The sequence below is a fragment of the Salvelinus alpinus genome, chromosome 4, assembly GCF_045679555.1.
Source record: "Salvelinus alpinus chromosome 4, SLU_Salpinus.1, whole genome shotgun sequence".
Classification (NCBI taxonomy): domain Eukaryota; kingdom Metazoa; phylum Chordata; class Actinopteri; order Salmoniformes; family Salmonidae; genus Salvelinus; species Salvelinus alpinus.
The window spans coordinates 62,449,731-62,468,690 of NC_092089.1; the positions used below are offsets into that span (position 1 = coordinate 62,449,731).

Genomic DNA, 18,960 nt, shown 5'->3' on the forward strand with positions numbered 1-18,960 from the left:
ACTGCTCCAAAACCGCCATAAAAAAGCCAGACTATGGTTTGCAACTGCACATGGGGAAAAGATGGTACTTTTTGGAGAAATGTCCTCTAGTCTGATGAAACAAAAATAAAACTGTTTGGCCATAATGACCATCGTTATGTTTGGAGGAAAAAGGGGGAGGCTTGCAAGCCGAAGAACACCATCCCAACTGTGAAGCACGGGGGTGGCAGCATCATGTTGTGGGGCTCTTTGCTGCAGGAGGGACTGGTGCACTTCACAAAATAGATGGCATCATGAGGCAGAAAATTATGTATATATTTTGAAGCAACATCTCAAGACATCAGTCAGGAAGTTAAAGCTTGGTCGCAAATGGGTCTTCCAAATGGACAATGACCCCAAGCATACTTCCAAAGTTGTGGCAAAATGGCTTAAGGACATCAACGTCAAGGTATTGAAGTGGCCATCACAAAGCCCTGACCTCAATCCTATAGAACATTTGTGGGCAGAACTGAAAAAGTGTTTGCAAGCAAGGAGGTCTACAAACCTGACTCTCATGAGGAATGGGCCAAAATTCACGCAACTTATTGTGGGAAGCTAAACAAGTTAAACAATTGAAAGGCAATGCTATCAAATACTAATTGAGTGTATGTAAACTTCTGACCCACTGGGAATGTGATGAAAGAAATAAAAGCTTAAATAAATCATTCTCTCTGCTATTATTCTGACATTTCACATTCTTAAAATAAAGTGGTGATCCTAACTGACCTAAAACAGGGGGTATTTACTCGGATTAAATGTCAGGGATTGTGAAAAACGGAGTTTAAATGTATTTGGCGAAGGTGTATGCAAACTTCCGACTTCAACTGTATATAAATAAGGTATTTCTGTTTCTTTGGTTTTTAATACATTTAAAAACTGTTTTCTCTTTGTCGTTAGAGTATTGTGTGTAGATGGATGAGGGAAAAAATACATGTAATCAATCTTAGAATAAGGCTGTAACGTAACAAAATGTGGAAAAAGGCAAGGGGACTGAATACTTTCCAAATGCACTTTATAGGAAACATGAATGCACCCGTGACATTTAATTTAAAAGTTGGCATATGAATTTAAAGAACACAAGTGCAAGGTTGACATTCAACGCATGCTCCCCTAGTTACAGAAAAGAGCATCAATCAATCAGTGAATAGCCTATCTGATGGTCACGCTGTAGAGCTGTTGAGGAAAATCTACCACGGAAGTCAGAAGAAAGGGTCTCTCTCTCTCAAGGGGCTTTATTGGCATGGGAAACATGTTTATATTGCCAAATAAAGTGAAGTAGATAATAAACAAAAGTGAAATGAACAAAATGAACAGTAAACATTACACTCACAAATGTTCCAAAAGAATAAAGACATGTCAAATGTAATATTATGTCTGTATACAGTGTTGTAATGATGCGCAAGTAGTTAAAGTACAAAATGGAAAATAAATCAACATAAATATAGGTTGTATTTACAATGGTTGTTTGTTCTTTACTGGTTCCCATTTTCTTGTCGCAACAGGTCACGAATCTTGCTGCTGTGATTGCACACTGTGGTATTTCAACCAGTAGATGTGGGAGTTTATCAAAATTGTATTTGTTTTTGAATTCTTTGTGGGTGTGTGTAATCTAAGGGAAATATGTGTCTCTAATGTGGTCATACATTTGGCAGGAGGTGAGGAAGTGCAGCTCAGTTTCCACCTCATTTTGTAGCCTGTCTTCTCTTGAGAGCCAGGTCTGCCTTCAGCGGCATTTCTCAATAGCAAGGCCATGCTCACTGAGTCTGTACATAGTCAAACATTTCCTTAATTTCCGGTCAGTCACAGTGGTCTGCCACTGTGTACTCTCTGTTTAGGGCCAAATAGTATTCTAGTTTGCTCTGTTTTTTTGTAAATTCTTTTCAATGTGTCAAGTAATTATCTTTTTGTTTTCACATCATTTGGTTGGGTCTAATTGGTGTTGCTGTCCTGGGGCTCTGTGGGGTCTGTTTGTGTTTGTGAACAGAGCCTCAGGACCAGCTTGCTTAGAGGGCTCTTGTCCAGGTTCATTTCTCTGTAGGTGATGGTTTTGTTATGGAAGGTTTGGGAATCGCTTTCTTTTAGGTGGTTGTAGAATTTAACGGCTCTTTTTTGGATTTTGATAATTAGCGAGTATCGGCCTAATTCTACTCTGCATGCATCATTTGATGTTTTACATTGTACACAGGATATTTTTGCAGAATTCTGCATGTGGAGTCTCAATTTGGTGTTTGCCCCATTTTGTGAATTCTTGGTTGGTGAGCAGACCCCAGACCTCACAACCATAAAGGGCAATGGGTTCTATAAATGATTCAAGTATTTTTTGCCAGATCCTAAATGGTATGTTGAATTGTATGTTCCTTTTGATGGCATAGAAGGAAGGCCCTTCTTGCCTTGTCTCAGATTGTTCACAACTTTGAGGAAGTTACCTGTGGCACTGATGTTTAGGCCGAGGTATGTATCGTTTTTTGTGTGCTCTAGGGCAACGGTGTCTAGATGGAATTTATGTTTCTGGTCCTGGCAACTAGACCTTTTTTGGAACACAATTATTTTTGTCTTACTGAGATTTACATGTTAGGGCCCAGGTCTGACAGAGTCTCTCTCTCTCTCGCTCTCTCTCTCTCCCCATCAGTGTTTCCACCTTAAACATGAGTTGAATTTTTTTGGGATTAACTCTGAACATATGATTTAAAGCTGTTTGTTTTACACTGTCAGGGCATCACCTAAATATGAGGGTTTTCCTCTTCAAATGGACTGTAGGAAATTCAGCACTCTGGGCTACCATCACACAGTCCAGCTGCAGGTTTCTTGGAGAGTCCATTCATTTTAGAGTTACTCCTTCTATTTGTGTGGTGTCTGCTCTGTGTCATAGTGGTGTAGTATAATGTATAAATTATCGTAAAAGTAACCATTGTCTTCAATATGAAATGTGAAGAGTTTTAAAAGTAACTTTTGTATGAATTAGTCAATGAAACACCACACCTCTAACCATCACGTGTGTGGTGCAGCACTGTCCTGAATCATAAATGCTTATGCTCTCCTGTTGGCGATGAGCAGGTGAACACTAGCTGGTATTTTTCTATGTTGTGTTTCCTAAGTTTTCCGCCCATTGAAATATGTAATGTCATCTTGGGATGTTGTCTGCCAGCAGCTAGCTACAATTATTCATGAACAGCAGTCTGGTCTCACCTGAGTCAACGCTCTTCACCCTACTGTATTCCCCTGGCTGCTCTGGCTGTGAGGCTCACATACTGTGATTTTTTCAAATGTAAATGTAACCTTTTATTTAAGAACAAATTCTTATTTACAATGACGGCCTAGCCCGGCCAAACCCAGACGACACTGTGCCTATTGTGCGCTGCCTTATGGGACTCCCAATCATTGCCAGATGTGATACAGTCTGGATTTGAACCAGGGACTGTAGTGACACCTCTTGCACTAAGATGCAGTGCCTTAGACCGCTGCGCCACTCGGGAGTTTAAATGATGGGAATGTTCTCAAAGAAAATGCAATATTATTTTTCTCCCATCGGAAAGCGGGGATAGGACCCCCTTTAGTGCGGTCCTCACCTAAACTTTGGCCATAGAACTTCAGGTGTTGGGGCCGGCCTCTGAAAATGTATTGCAAGATTTCTTTTCTGGTTTATGTGAAGACAAAAAGGCATCAGACTTGTACATTTACAGCACACTCCTCTCCACAACACACTTTTTAAAAACATGTTCACACACAAAGGTTTACTCTGTCTTATTCTCATTACTCAACGCTCTCTCTGTCAAACACCCACAGACACTCACACCTCGCACACACACTCACACGCACACAAACAGGCCATCTGAATTGTAAGGCAAACAGACTTCTCCTCTCCCATGGGACTCGTAGGTACTTTTCTTATTTTTGCTCTCTCCATGTTGGCTCCTCATTCCAGTCAAAGAAACAATCAGGTCAGGAATGCTCTACCACTGCAACGGCAACCGTCACTCAACTAGAAGTAATCAAACTACCTTTGTTCCATTTAGAGTTTCAGCATGTTGATGTTATTATCTTGAAACAGACACAACGTTCCTCCAACTACCACAGCTGGCTCCCCTGTGTGTTAGCTAGCCTGGACACCCACAGCTGCCTGCTGGAATTTGGTGCCTGTCTGGCCCCTGCCCTGATTGTAGGTGTGTGTGTGTTTCTAACCAGCCAGGGAACTGTCCGTATTCTGGACCCCTCACTGAATGATCAATCACACTGCTTGACTTCTCTCTGTGGTCCTGCCAGTCTTGCACTGGGCCCTGTTTGGAGTTCCATGTCTATATCCAGACTAGCATATGGGCATTCTGTATGATGGAGCTCCATCTCTATATCCAGACTAGCATATGGGCATTCTGTATGATGGAGCTCCATGTCTATATCCAGACTAGCATGTGGGCATTCTGTATGATGGAGCTCCATCTCTATATCCAGACTAGCATATGGGCATTCTGTATGATGGAGCTCCATGTCTATATCCAGACTAGCATATGGGCATTCTGTATGATGGAGCTCCATGTCTATATCCAGACTAGCATATGGGCATTCTGTAGGATGGAGCTCCATGTCTATATCCAGACTAGCATATGGGCATTCTGTATGATGGAGCTCCATGTCTATATCCAGACTAGCATATGGGCATTCTGTATGATGGAGCTCCATCTCTATATCCAGACTAGCATATGGGCATTCTGTAGGATGGAGCTCCATGTCTATATCCAGACTAGCATATGGGCAGTCTGTATGATGGAGCTCCATGTCTATATCCAGACTAGCATATGGGCAGTCTGTATGATGGAGCTCCATGTCTATATCCAGACTAGCATATGGGCAGTCTGTATGATGGAGCTCCATGTCTATATCCAGACTAGCATATGGGCATTCTGTATGATGGAGCTCCATCTCTATATCCAGATTAGCATATGGGCATTCTCTATGGTGCCATGTCTCATTTAAGGCTACCTTCAAAAATACATTTCTATCCTAATGAAATTCCTATGTAAATGAGGTTCCTATGTTAATGCGACTTTGCATAAATAAATACTGGAAACAGCAGTGGGTAGTGGATGTGGAGCCGTACCCTTCATTCAGCCTACATCCTCAGAGAGACAATAGCTTGCTTAATCAGGCTGGCATCGTTCATTAAAGACTTCAAGTCTTCAAATCTGGGGGCGCCCCCCTGCCTGTCCCTCTTCTGGAGAAAGACAGGTGGAACGTGAGCCCCAGTGTAATGAAGGGAGGCCCCTCCTGCTGTGTCCTGATGCCCTCCCTGTGCCCTGTGTCATGTAAAAAATCTTCCCGGCGTGAAATAGTTCCCAATCATTCTGATTGTGTTGTGATTGTGACGCCATGTTGTAAAGATTTTCACTGCGTGAAAAAGTTCCCAGTCAATAATTTGCACGTGCGTCTGTGTGGATGGCTGAGCTCATGCAGATGTTTCTCTCACACCCCCTCGCTCTTGATTTGGCTAGCTAACTAGCATAATTAGCTATAAACTGGTAAAGATGGCATCTTCTCAGAGGTGTGCAGTTTTAACTTGTTTGTATAGCTAACTAACTAACAAACATATATGCACTGGCAACCGAAAACGTAGCACCCAAGTCTTTGCAATTGCAAAGAATCTCTCCTCACATCAACCGTCAGCACTTTGACACATGAGTCCGGGAATTTATATGCTGACCTCACGCCTCAACAAGCTTCTGATTGGTCAGAGTCAATACTCCTGGCCACCATTGATTTGCAGATGTGTGAAGCAAATGCGCATGCAGACAGAACAGTTTCTTGAGGTTGAGGGAGGGTGAGAGAGAAACATCCACATGAGCTCAGACATCCACAAAAAAAGATGCAATTATTGAACTGGGAACATTTACATGTGGGATACATTTTAGAACACAATCAGAACGATTAGGAACTATTTCACGCTGGGAAGGTTTTACGTGACACCCTGTTGTGAACTAGAACATGTTGGAGTAGATTAGTTTGTAATAAATTCCCTCTCCTCCTCCAAAAGAAGGTTGGAATTGCAGAGTTGCCTATTACCAAGAGGATCAAGTTATCTGGGTTTTACTTCCCTATTTAATTCCAAACAGCTCAGTAAGGAAGCTTTGACCCCTGCTCCTCTGCCATAGATTGTTCTCCTTAGCAGGCTGAAATGGCAAAACATTTATTCTTCGCTCTGACGTCGCCCAGATAACCAGATAAACAAACTGGAAAACATGTTATTATCTAATTAGTTAGATTCTCAGCACTGCTCTCTGATTCATTTAATTTCACTATTTATATTTTCAAACGGATGCCCAACTGTTTAGTCATTCTCCGAACAAAGTTGTTCAGACAAAATCTGTTAGAATGAGCACATGTATTTATTCTCCGAGACCAAAGTTTAAAAGTTTAAGCCCTCTCACAATAAATGATGGTGTTCACTTTGAATTACCATCCTCTAACAGAATAGCTGAAAATGTATACAGTAATTCTTGTTCTAGTTACATTATGGAGTTTGTTGAACTCTCAGAGGCAGCACTGTGTCTAACCCACAGTGAAGCATATGGCACAGATCAAACACTTGACTGCTGTGGCCACAGCTGAGTGGCTGTTATGCTGTGGTCAGTGGTAATGAGCCATTAATACCAATGAGATGAGACCTGGGCTCATATCCACAAAGCGTCACAGAGTAGGAGTGCTGATCTAGGATCAGTTTAGCCTTTTAGGTACTATTGAATATGATTGTAGTGACAGATCCTAGATCAGCACTCCTACTCTGAGATGATTTGTGGATACGGGCCTGAGTTGGATGTCTCTCGAACAGTTCCTTGATCATCCACCACCAGTTTACTGTATATACAGGGCAGGTGACAAAAGGCAGGTATTTGTTCCTATTTCTAAGCTTGCCCAAGTAAAGTTTTGGATTCAGGAAGCCTACATTGTTTGTGACATTTAATTCTTAAGGGTCTAAGCCGTTGGGGGTTCAGGAAATATACACTCGGGAAATATACACTACCGGTCAAAAGTTTTAGAACACCTACTAATTCAAGGGTTTTTCTTTATTTTGACTATTTTCTACATTATAGAATAATATTGAAGAAATTAAAACTATGAAATAACACATATGGAATCATGTAATAACCAAAAAAAGTATTAAACAAATCATTTGTATTTTATATTTGAGATTCTTCAAATAGCCACACTTTGCCTTGATGACAGCTTTGCACACTCTTGACATTCTCTCAAGCAGCTTCATGAGGTAGTCACCTGGAATGCATTTCAGTTAATTGAAATGGGGGGGAGGGGGGGGGGGGGGTGAAATGACCAAGTCCATATTATGTTAAGAACAGCTCAAATAAGCAAAGATAACTTTACTTTAAGACATGGTTAGTCAATACGTAAACTGGCTCTCATGAGGACCGCCACTGGAATGGAAGACGCAGAGTTACCTCTGCTGTAGAAGATAAGTTCATTAGAGTTACCAGCCTCAGAAATTGGAGACCAAATAAATGCTTCATGGTGTTCAAGTAACAGACACATCTCAACATCAACTGTTCAGAGGAGACTGTGAATCAGGCCTTCATGGTCGAATTTCTGCAATGAAACCACTACTAAAGGACGCCAATAAGAAGAAGAGACTTGCTTGGGACAAGAAACACGAGCAATGGACATTAGACCGGTGGACATTTGTCCTTTGGTCTGGAGTCCAAATTGGAGATTTCTGGTTCCAACCGCTTTGTCTTTGTGAGATGCATGTGGGTGAACAGATGATCTCTGCATGTGTATTTTCCACCGTAAAGCATGGAGGAGGGGGTGTTATGGTGTGGGGGTGCTTTGCTAGTGACACTGTCTGTGATTTTTTTTTTAATCAAAGCACACTTTTTTTTTTTTTTTTTTAATTTTTATCCCCTTTTCTCCCCAATTTTCGTGGTATCCAATCGCTAGTAATTACTATCTTGTCTCATCGCTACAACTCCCGTACGGGCTCGGGAGAGACGAAGGTCGAAAGTCATGCGTCCTCCGAAGCACAACCCAACCAAGCCGCACTGCTTCTTAACACAGCGCGCCTCCAACCCGGAAGCCAGCCGCACCAATGTGTCGGAGGAAACACCGTGCACCCGCCCCCCTCAGTTAGCGCGCACTGCGCCCGGCCCGCCACAGGAGTCGCTGGAGCGCGATGAGACAAGGATATCCCTACCGGCCAAACCCTCCCTAACCCGGACGACGCTAAGCCAATTGTGCGTCGCCCCACGGACCTCCCGGTCGCGGCCGGCTGCGACAGAGCCTGGGCGCGAACCCAGACTCTGGTGGCGCAGCATAGCACTGCGATGCAGTGCTCTAGACCACTGCGCCACCCGGGAGGCCCCAATCAAAGCACACTTAACCAGAATGGCTACCACAGCATTCTGCACCGATACGCCATCCCATCTGGTTTGGGCTTAGTGGGACTATCATTTGTTTTTCAACAGGACAATGACCCAACACACCTCCAGGCTGTGTAAGGGCTATTTAACCAAGAAGGAGAGTGATGGAGTGCTGCATCAGATGACCTGGCCTCCACAATCACCCAACCTCAACCGAATTGAGATGGTTTGGGATGAGTCGGACTGCAGAGTGAAGGAAAAGCAGCCAACAAGTGCTCAGCATATGTGGGAAGTCCTTCAAGACTGTTGGAAAAGCATTCCAGGTGAAGCTGGTTGAGAGAATGACAAGTGTGCAAAGCTGTCATCAAGGCAAAGGGTGGCTATTTGAAGGATCTCAAATATAATATATATTTTGATTTGTTAAAACTTTTTTGGTTACTACATGATTCAATATGTGTTATTTCGTAGTTTTGATATCTTCCCTATTATTTTGCAAAGTAGAACATATTAAAAATAAAGAAAAACCCTTGAATGAGTAGGTGTTCTAAAACTTTTGACCGGTAGTGTAAATATATATTTTTTAACACATATTTAACCCTTTTTTTGTGGTAGGCACAAAACTACCGTCATTCTTCCATAGATTTTTTAAACTAGTACTGGTTACCTTCAGACGAGTCCCGTGGCACTTGTGGGGGCCGTAGAGCAAAACGGAGAACACCATCGTGTTTGTGAGAATCTTCCTTTTTCACATTAGTTTGTAGCCTAAACAGTTTGGATGCTACAAACAGAAGTTGGCACATGGACGGTACCAACTTCAGACGAGTCCCGTGGGGGTTGTAGAGAAAATCAGAGAACACACTCGTGTTCCTGAGAGTCTCATCTTTCCACAGAGTGGTCATATTATTTTTTTAGGCCAAACCTTTCGAACTGAACGGTTTGGCCGACCATTCAAACGCTACCGAGTTTTTCGTGAGAAGAACGTTTTTCGGGATGTCTCATGGTCTGACAAACCACGCTGTAGTTCGGCCACCTTCAACCGTAGATGCAGAAGGCTGCCACAGGCGGATGTGGTGGATTGAGACGCAGCCCATGCAAAAATCTCTCGCTTAACCTTTTCTCCTACAATTTCCATCAAAATCCGTCTGTTTAAGCTGTAGCTTTTTGTATTTTTTTGCTTGGAGGTGCGTCTCAATCCACTGCAGCCGCCGATGGCAGAGCTAAAGCGGTGTTTGTCAGACCATGAGACATCCTGAAAATCGGTCTTCTCACTAAAACATCTAAAGCGTCCAAGCGGTTTGGCCTACAAACCCCTCTGTGGAAAGATGAGACTCTCATCTTCTCCGCACCCGACAAGCGTCATGGGACTAATATGACCCCTCTGTGGAAAGGTGAATCTGTTGCGAACACGTACAGTACATGTCAGTTGTTTTGCTCTAACAAGACTCGTCAAAAGGTCATAGGTACCAGTAAAAACAATGTATGGAAGTATATATGGAGAAAGAAAAAAAAATGTTTCCTGATCTTTCTTATATCTCTCAGATATAGAACAGACATTTCAGAACAAACTTTCTTTTGATTTTTTGGGGGGACAATCTGTTCCATTTAGTGAATCTGTTATTCAGTGAGTTATATAGGCTAATAGCAGTAATGCCAAATTCAATGTTTCATCAAATATTTTTTGATACCTTAAGGCAGGGGTGTCAAACTCATTCCACGGAGGGCCTAGTGTCTGCAGGTTTTTGGTTTTTCCTTTCAATAAAGCCCTAGACAACCAGGTGTGGGGAGTTCCTAACTAATTAGTGATGTTAATTCATCAATCAAGTACAAGGGAGGAGCGAAAACCCGCAGACACTCGGCCCCCCGTGGAATGAGTTTGACACCTGTGCCTTAAGGGGTCTTAAAATGTTTAATAAAATAGTTAAATGATCCTTGGTGTGACCATCTTAAATCAATTCCATATGTTAGCTTAGTAGAACCCCTACCCCGGCTTTGACAGGGCATAGACTAGAGGGTTTTAAACTGACAGATTCTGATGGGAATTCTTTTTATTCGGTTACTTAGATTAACACACCGTCACTAGACTCTAGGGGGTTTAAAGCCCAGCGACTAGCAAAACTGTTTAAATGAACCGTAAGACAAGCTCTCTAAAAGGTTTGGATGGATTACATTAAAATGTCAGCGGTTAAGCGTTAATAAAGTCAGGATGAGAATCAGAGAGAGGGCAGCAGAGAATGTGTGGTGGACATGCCAGTCAAGAGGGTGCTCTGGCCTACTGTATGCGTTGCTGCTATCCCTTATTACAGAGCTCAGGAGCTGATATAGGGATACAGAGAAAAAGAGGCGATGGACTCATCTGCCCCTCGATCACTGCAATTACTGCATCATAATCTAAGTCATGTGTTTCCAGAGCATATTATCCATTAGGAGCAGTGTCACCATCTTCCTTTCAGTCTGTGGTCCTCTCTGTGGGTAATTGGTACCACTATATCAGTTGTACCACCACAAGCAGGACATTTTGGGTTAAACACTGCAATGTGGTAGCAATTTTGGGTTCTGCTCCATTGGAAACCTCTAGCACATTTCCTTAAATCCCGGAACATTAGACAGTTTTGAGGGTTTTTTTAAAAGTAAATTTCACAGCCAATTTCTAAGCAGGAATTGCCTTTGGTTTGGTTGTTTATGAAAACAGATCCTAATGGTTTTAGGATGGCTTCCACCTCTCAAACAGAGACATCGAGTCAATATGACAGTGAATGGTTTGATTCACTTCAATGTAAGCGATTTACTCCAGAGAAATCACTCATTATATGGTTTCCAAATGGTGTTTCTTCCTCACCTGTTTGATGATTTGCTTTCTTGCACGTGGGAAATGTAATTTAGTTAGCATGATTATTTTATGCAATGATTTTTGCCATATTCATATGTCTCAATTTCCCTTGAAAGTATGTTTTATATTTGGAGTGAATTAATGATCACGTTACAGTCAATGTGACCGTTTTGTACTTTCTAGGGAGCTCATTCCAACTTCTGATTGTATGTCCTTTGTGGGGAGATGATCAGTGCAAAGCGTCACAGAATTTGAAGAAATAGGAAACTGTTGATCATATCGCTTACTCATCTGAGAGGTAGCGAAGTAATGTTTTACTGTGTCAGCAAAAATAAGTATTAAGAAAACATCTGTGGCCCTAAACTTGTCAAAGTTAAAATCATGACTTGCGTCTAAAATGGATGGTTTTCACTCACCATTCTGTATCATCAACATGACACGATTTCAGCCATCCATTAAAGGAAAAATATCTGCCTTTTTGGTGTATCTTCAAGTTCTCATGATGCCAGATGGTGAAAGGGATAGTCATCTCAAGTAGGAGTCTTGTAGACTTGGCACTGGCTTGACTCAGCCTCCTATCCCACTTTTCTATGTTGGATTGTATGATTTGTGGGGTATATTTGTATAGTGGATCTGAATATTGTCATTTAAAGCATGCTGACAACATCGTAGGTTTATCACTAATCCTGATTTATCATGACCCTTAGAGTGGAACCAGTTAAGGTTTCACTGAAGTTCCACTCCTGTATTGCAGCCAACAACAACCCCAGAAAAGAGAACATCAGGCTCACCTCCGCAGAGCCAAACCCAATTTTTACTGTAATCCCAGAGCTTCACATTAACCAGACTGCTTGAATCAGGCAGGAGTGCTGCTCGCTTCATGTGGTTTTAAGTTACTTAACAATACCCCTCTCATTTTAAGGGTAGGCTCCAAGTTCAACAAAACAGTGAGTCCTGTGTAAAATCTATTGTTCTGTTCGTTCTGTATTCTTTGAAATGTTTGTTTTAGGGGTTACTCATCAAAGAGTATTGATGCATCTCGGACATTGAAGTTAATTGAATGATTACCCAATGTCAGTTTGAAATTAAATGTTACATTCTGTGTTTGTATAATTTCAGGTATGCTGCCCTGCACAATGGAAACCATATTGAAAAGGAAAAGCAGTCGTTGCAAAAAGAGGACACAGAGTCGCCGGAGTCCTGCTTCTGACAACCACAGACAGTCAGACAGACACTACCCTGTGCAATCTGAGACAGGGACTGGGTCGGAACCAGATCCAGCCCTAGAGGGAGTCATTCTAAGGCGGCCTCTCCCACTGAGAGACAGCCAAACCAACAACATGTTTGGACTGAATTCTTAGTAGCGGGATCGATTATGGACTGTGGAATACTTTAAGGTGAATAATGTTGACAAAGCTATTTGATATTAACTTTGTTTTAAGATATGTCGTTTCATATTTCCTTTGCTTAGAAAAGGAAGAAAAACACTCTATCTTTCTGATCCACTATAGTTAGCTCTGTTAGTTAACGGATGTTCCAGTAATGCTTAGTGTTATCTGTCACCAATATAAACATTTCAATAAGCTTTATTGATCTAAGGAGGTGCAATTTCAAACAGGCAGAGGGCTCATAACCCCTTCATTTAGAATGAAGCATTAACTTGAAAATGTTCTCATTTTATTCAACTTCAGGTCTCTTATCTCTCCCTGTCATTGGTGCACTATACTCAATCAGCCTAGATCCCATAACGTTCCTTTGATGCTCTGCATAATCGTCAAAAGCCGAAAGTGATAAAGTATTTTAACACACCCACGGTATTGTATGGTATGTGATGAAATAATTCAGCCCCTGGAGTGCACTATTAGCTACTACACTTTACAAATGATCCCTTCTCTCTCATGGCTCCCCTCTCAGATGTCGACAAAGATGGACCGTGCAATAAGACGGACATGTTTTGAAAGATGGTGGTTGCTGAAGCAATTGAATCTTGGTCACAGTATTTTCCCTCCTACTGATGTGTGTTGTCTACTACAGAGTACGTGCATACTACGTCCAGTATGTGGGTGTATGCTTGAGATCATGTCCTATACTTCATGAAGTGCCCCTCTCAACACCACACGTGTTTAGTCTAGTCCACAGCAACATCCCATTTCTTATGCATTACTAACAGGAGTCCGAAAACATTTGCTAGAGTGTACTCCAATTTTCCGGCATTTTGTATTCATGAACAATCCGAGGTATCCCTTGAAATGTATATTTACCTTGCACCTGAAATGTAAACATTGACTTTCTTTTCCTGTGCTATTCCAAAGCAAACCATTCCATTTGCTGAAACCTTCAGTAGGCTACCAATGATGACTAGCTCGTTTAAAAGGCAATCGCCACCAAAGCCAGCATTTCATTTTCTATGAGTCACCAAATAGAGGCTCAATGGTTTAGTTAATAACATTCTGTCCAAAGCACTGGGAATATTTCCTTTCAGAAAACAATGCAAAGAGATCATACATAGTCATATACAGCAGGATGTAAAGAATACCAACTGCATTTTCCCCATACGTTCATCCGTTAAACACACATTCAAGCGACGTATCCCAGCAACTTAAACAAAATGACCCTGTTGGTTGAACTTCCTGATGAAATGTCCAGTCTTAAAGGGGCAGTGCAGTCAAAAACATTATTTACCATTTTTTGTATGATATTTCCAGACTATCAGGTCGAAATAACACCCTGAAATTGTGAAAATTATGAAAATGCCCTTTTAGTGTAAGCTTTTTGAAGAAAAACCAGCAGACACTATGCCCTCCATGGAATGAGTTTGACACCCCTACCCTAGAGTCTAGACCAGAGTCTCCCAACCCTCTCCTCAGATGTTTCACATTTGAGTTTTAACCCTAAACTACCACATCTGATTCAATTAGGCAAAGGCGTGAGGATTAATTGACTAATTGAATCAGGTGTGCCAGTTTAGAGTTAAAACAAAAATGTGAGAGGGTTGGGAAACCCTGGTCTAGATGATCTAATCAGATGTATCAGTACATCCACACGATCAGTCTGAGCATTTCAATGGCAAAAGAAGGCTCAGGGAAATAAATGATAGACAAATATAATTTTATTTATTATCATGAAATAAACACCCAGTGATTTATTAGACACTGAGTGATGATTTTTTTAAATTAATTAAAAAGACTGCATGAGGCTTTAATAGATAGCCCAGCAGATGATCCTCATGAGCAGAGGATCCTCATGTTTTTTATAATGTACATGTTGATACATAAATATCAGAATTACCATTAAGTTGTCTCTGAGTGGGGTGTTTGGGGCAAGGTTGAGTGTGTTACGCAGTGTCCAGTAGCATTAAGCCATAAGTCATTACATCCATCCTGTCTTCCTCCTTACAAAACCAAAATGATAGTCACTCCCTCCTTCACTCCTGTCCTTGGACTCAATCTTTCCCCTGAAGATTCATGGGAAGTAATAATAACTTCGAGTTTTATTTGAGGAAATATTCAGAATATATCTAGATAGACTTTACAGGGCATGATCTTCAGTGGCAATGACAGCTCTTCTATTCAAAGGGTTTTGGTCAATACAAATGTTCTTGTTTTTTCCTGCAACAACTGACAGCTAAATGTATTTAGAATATATACACTGAGTTTACAAAATGTTAAGGACACCCCCCACTTTTGCCCTCAGAACAGCCTCAATTCGTCAGGGCATGGACTCTACAAGGTGTCAAAAGCATTCAACAGTTATGGTCCATGTTCACTCCAATGCTTCCCACAGTTGTGTCAAGTTGGCTGTATGTCCTTAGAGTGGTGGACCATTCTTGATGCACACAGGAAACTGTTGAGAGTGAAAAACCCAGCAGCGTTGCAGTTCTTGACACAAATCGGTGCGCCTAGCACCTACTACTATACCACGTTCAAATGCACTTAAAACTTTTGTCTTGCCCATTCCCCCTCTGAATGGCAAACACACACAGTCCACGTCTCAATTGTCTCAAGGCTTAAAAAGCCCTTCTTTAACCTGTTCCCTCCCTTTCATCTACACTGATTGCAGTGGATTTATCAAGTGACACCAATAAGGGATCATAGCTTTCACCTGGATTCACCTGGTCAGTCTGTCATGGAAAGAGCAGGTGTCAATAATGTTTTGTACACCCAGTTTAGGCAGAGCCTTTACAGTGCTAAACCCTTCTGGAACAGATTTCAAACCAATGTTGCTTTTTTTGTTCTTGCTTCTTTCATGCTCCTTAAAAAAAGCTATTTATCTCAGACTGTGACCTCGTCATAATGGAAGCACTAGCACTTTAGTAATATATAGATGAAAATGATGTCAAAAAGATTATTCCAGAGTCTTCTCATCAGCAGATCGTCCAAGACCAACTTTATAAACAAAGGTATTTTGATCACTTAAGTGATTTACTTTCCTTTTCATTCATCCTGAAGATTTTATTTTGTATTGTATTTTTGATGATACATTCGGAGAAGTCTGTAGGGCATTATTTTGGATACAAAGGTAAATGCCACGTGTACAATCCATGAAGACCCATTCGAATTATATAATAATCAAAATAGTCTCGAATCATTCCCTTTGTGAGTGGGACTTTACTTGCTTACAGTGCAAACAATGCAACATAATGTTTGTCCATGAACAATCTTAAAATGTAATTTGTATGTTTTTCCTTTTCAGGAATTTAATTCAGCCAATTAAGAAGATGATATATGCATTGTACTTCCAGCATAATTAAGGCTTATATTTCTGGGATTTTAAAGTGTACATAGAGGAATATTTTTCAGCAAAAAGTGGGATATGAGTCTGTGTCTCTTCAGTGGACTTGAACAAGGCAATTATAATGGCTTTATATTCTTCATTCCAGTAGCTCTGCTGGCCTATCCTTCCAGCACAGTATAATGATAAGGCCTGAACATGTACGCCACCATATACTACAGAACACATATGTGTATGCATAGTCACATACAGCTGTTTTTTTATGTTTAAGATGTTCATACACCTTGTACATCACAACATTTTATTGCCAGTTTTTCAATTGACGTGGCCAGCATAAGAATTTCACCCAGACTAAAAAGGAGGGGGTTTCCCTTCATGTTTTGTTTGTGATAATAGATGTGCTGCGTACATACTCCCCTGGGCCCGGCAGTTTCCATGACACCTGGAATATAAATCTCTGTGATCAACATGTATGGTACATTATGTGTTGGTGGTTGAAAGTCCAGAATTAGAACACAACCTGTGGAGATTTAAGAGGAAAACCACTTGCGGTAATAACATAACTTTCATCATTTACTTTAGTTACACCCCTGAGGTAGATTTGAAAGGAGAACCATCAACTACCTAATTTTATACTGTATATTCAGATACCAGTTACACAATATGCAGTATAATTACTTATCAAACGTTGGAAACAGACGTGATACTGGGAACGGTACAGTAATACATTGGTAATATATTGTACTTTCCCTGTGAATAGTCCTGTAGAACCTCCTTTAATACTTGTCGAGTTACATACACGTAGAGTTGGGGCAATAAACCAAAAATGATCGACACCGACCAAATCGATCACTTATCGCAGGCATTTCGTTCATTGGGATAAGTAGCCTGTACTAGAGAAATGTGAAGTTTGAAATGAGTTTGCTAATATGGGTGATTGTTAATGGAACAGTTGATGGCTACAATCATCAAACTAGTAGTAGTATTAGTAGTAGTAGTAGTAGTTTAAAGCAGGGATCTCCAACCTTTTCTAGCATGAGAGCTACTTTAAAAAAAAATATGTCACCAGTTACACAATAAATTATTGGTTTCAAATAGACACATGATAATTTTCTCCTCTCACGTGCAGCTCTTCCTTGGGTCCTTAGTGTACAAGAGAAAGTAGTTCCCTATGTTTTTTGTCAATATACCTGGTAAAATAATGGTTAATAAACTACTCTAAGCGGGGCCCTTTCAAATCTGCATTTTATCCCCCAAAAATTCTGTTTTAGATTTTCCTAAATTACATTCTCAGTTGTATTTTTCACTTTTAAAATTCCTATTGTTCATAGAGAAACAACAACATTGGATGTTCTGAGTCCATGTCAATGCTTAAATCACATGAGACATTCTTTTTTTAGGTCTGGAAGAAATGTCGATTTTTGATTGTAAATCCTCTTTAATTGCACATCTGGCGACTGAGGAATGTGCCGGTCTAACAATGGTTCTGTACTGCTGCTTCTCAATTCATGACAAAGTATATCATACAAATGATATACTTACTTATGATATACTTCTGCCAGGTAAGCCAGCTTTGCGGTTAACATTTAATTGAGAAGGATTTGGGGGAAGTTGTATATAGCATACTTCAGAATTGTTTGGCGAGCTACTCATAGGTGGGCTGCTCGTGATCGACCTGTCGGAGACCCCTGGTTTAAAGGATCATAAAAAAAATCTGTGGTAAAGTTTAAGGTAATGTCATAAATGTATCATTCTATTCATCATTATCGCATAAATTCTGGCAATTTATCATGATATGGATTTTTTTTCATATCGCCCAGCTCTACATGCATGTATGTAAAGGTTAAGGCGATGATTAATTAAATGCTTCACCTGTTCATTAGTGATCAGAACCACAGGCATCATCTGTCCCCGTGGTGTATTCCCCAGCCTCTGCATGTTGAGAACATCTGAGAGAGGCTGAACTCTGAGGTGGGTCATATCCAGAAAGCGTCTCAGAAAAGGAGTGCTGAGCTAGGATCTGTCTCTACAATCTTATTCGTTATGAACTAAAATGCTAAACTGATCTTAGATCAGCACTCCTACCCTGAGATGGATACGGACCCAGTTGTCTAGAGGCAGAGGCAAGGGACGGCATCTCGCGTAGAGCCACAATGTAATATACAGATCATGTCAATTGTAACCTACATAACTCATCTGGGGAGATATTGGAAAATGAGGAAGAAATAAAATGAAACATGCAGTTTCAACAAACCATTTAAGTTGCAGCAAATGTCATACCTTCAAACGTACACAAATGTTGCTACTTATACACCTCAACACAGTATTGCATTTTTCAAAGTTTGTTCAGATATAACCAATGTCTGAGAGAGAGTTGTAATCTCAAAGCAGTACATTCCCTTTAGGTTTGGAAGCTTTGGCGCAATCGTTTTTCCGTTTCAGTTAGTCCCCAACATGTCGTCGCCATGTCGTCACCCTAGAAACCTCCTCCAACCTTCCGTTCTCACTCTTTGGGTGCCACCTCTGAAGGCTGCCCTGAAGGCCGTGGAAGCTCACAGCATGAATGTGTTGTACAGTAAATCTCCCAACAGTGTTGTTGAAGAATAAACTTTTCTAATAAAACTCCTCAGTATTTATTTTGATGGAACACAGATGGGTCACTATTTTCATGAACTTCTTCTCTGTCAGGGGGCCAGAACGTTGACTTTTTCTGTTGGTAGGTGAGAGCTCTCATGAATAAATGATGATCTAAGACGGAGAGATGTTATTAATCCCTGGCGTCGAGTTTCTTTTAGGCATCACCTGGTTTCAATAGGGAGCATGCAAGTAATTTAGATTACAGATATTAGTATCATTCAACCACTCCATCGAGAATTACAGTTGTTTATTCCAAATGTAAAGCATTCTCAGTCTTTTCCCCTTCAAACAGAATGAGTGAGGGAGTGGAGTGTTCATTGGCTGCCTAGCTTGTTATATAATCGTGAATAAAGAGGGTCACTCCGGTAGGGAACCTTTAACCTTTTACCA

General features: G+C 40.9%; 1 protein-coding gene across 3 annotated transcripts in view; it reads left to right on the forward strand.

Annotated features, from left to right (window-relative positions):
* The window catches only part of LOC139574091 (5-hydroxytryptamine receptor 4-like), a 172,307-nt gene extending 153,721 nt beyond the window's left edge, over nucleotides 1-18,586 (forward strand). The window contains exon 9 of one of the 3 annotated variants that reach the window (XR_011674719.1): nucleotides 12,322-12,350. Coding sequence is in view for 1 of the 3 variants with exons in the window: in XM_071398260.1 (XP_071254361.1) it covers nucleotides 12,322-12,412 (91 nt within the window). In the remaining 2 variants the exon portion in view is untranslated. Of the gene's footprint in view, nucleotides 1-12,321 lie in introns of all 3 variants that reach the window. The other 2 variants (XM_071398260.1, XM_071398261.1) reach the window with 2 other exon arrangements.
* The last annotated feature ends 374 nt before the right edge of the window (nucleotides 18,587-18,960 follow it).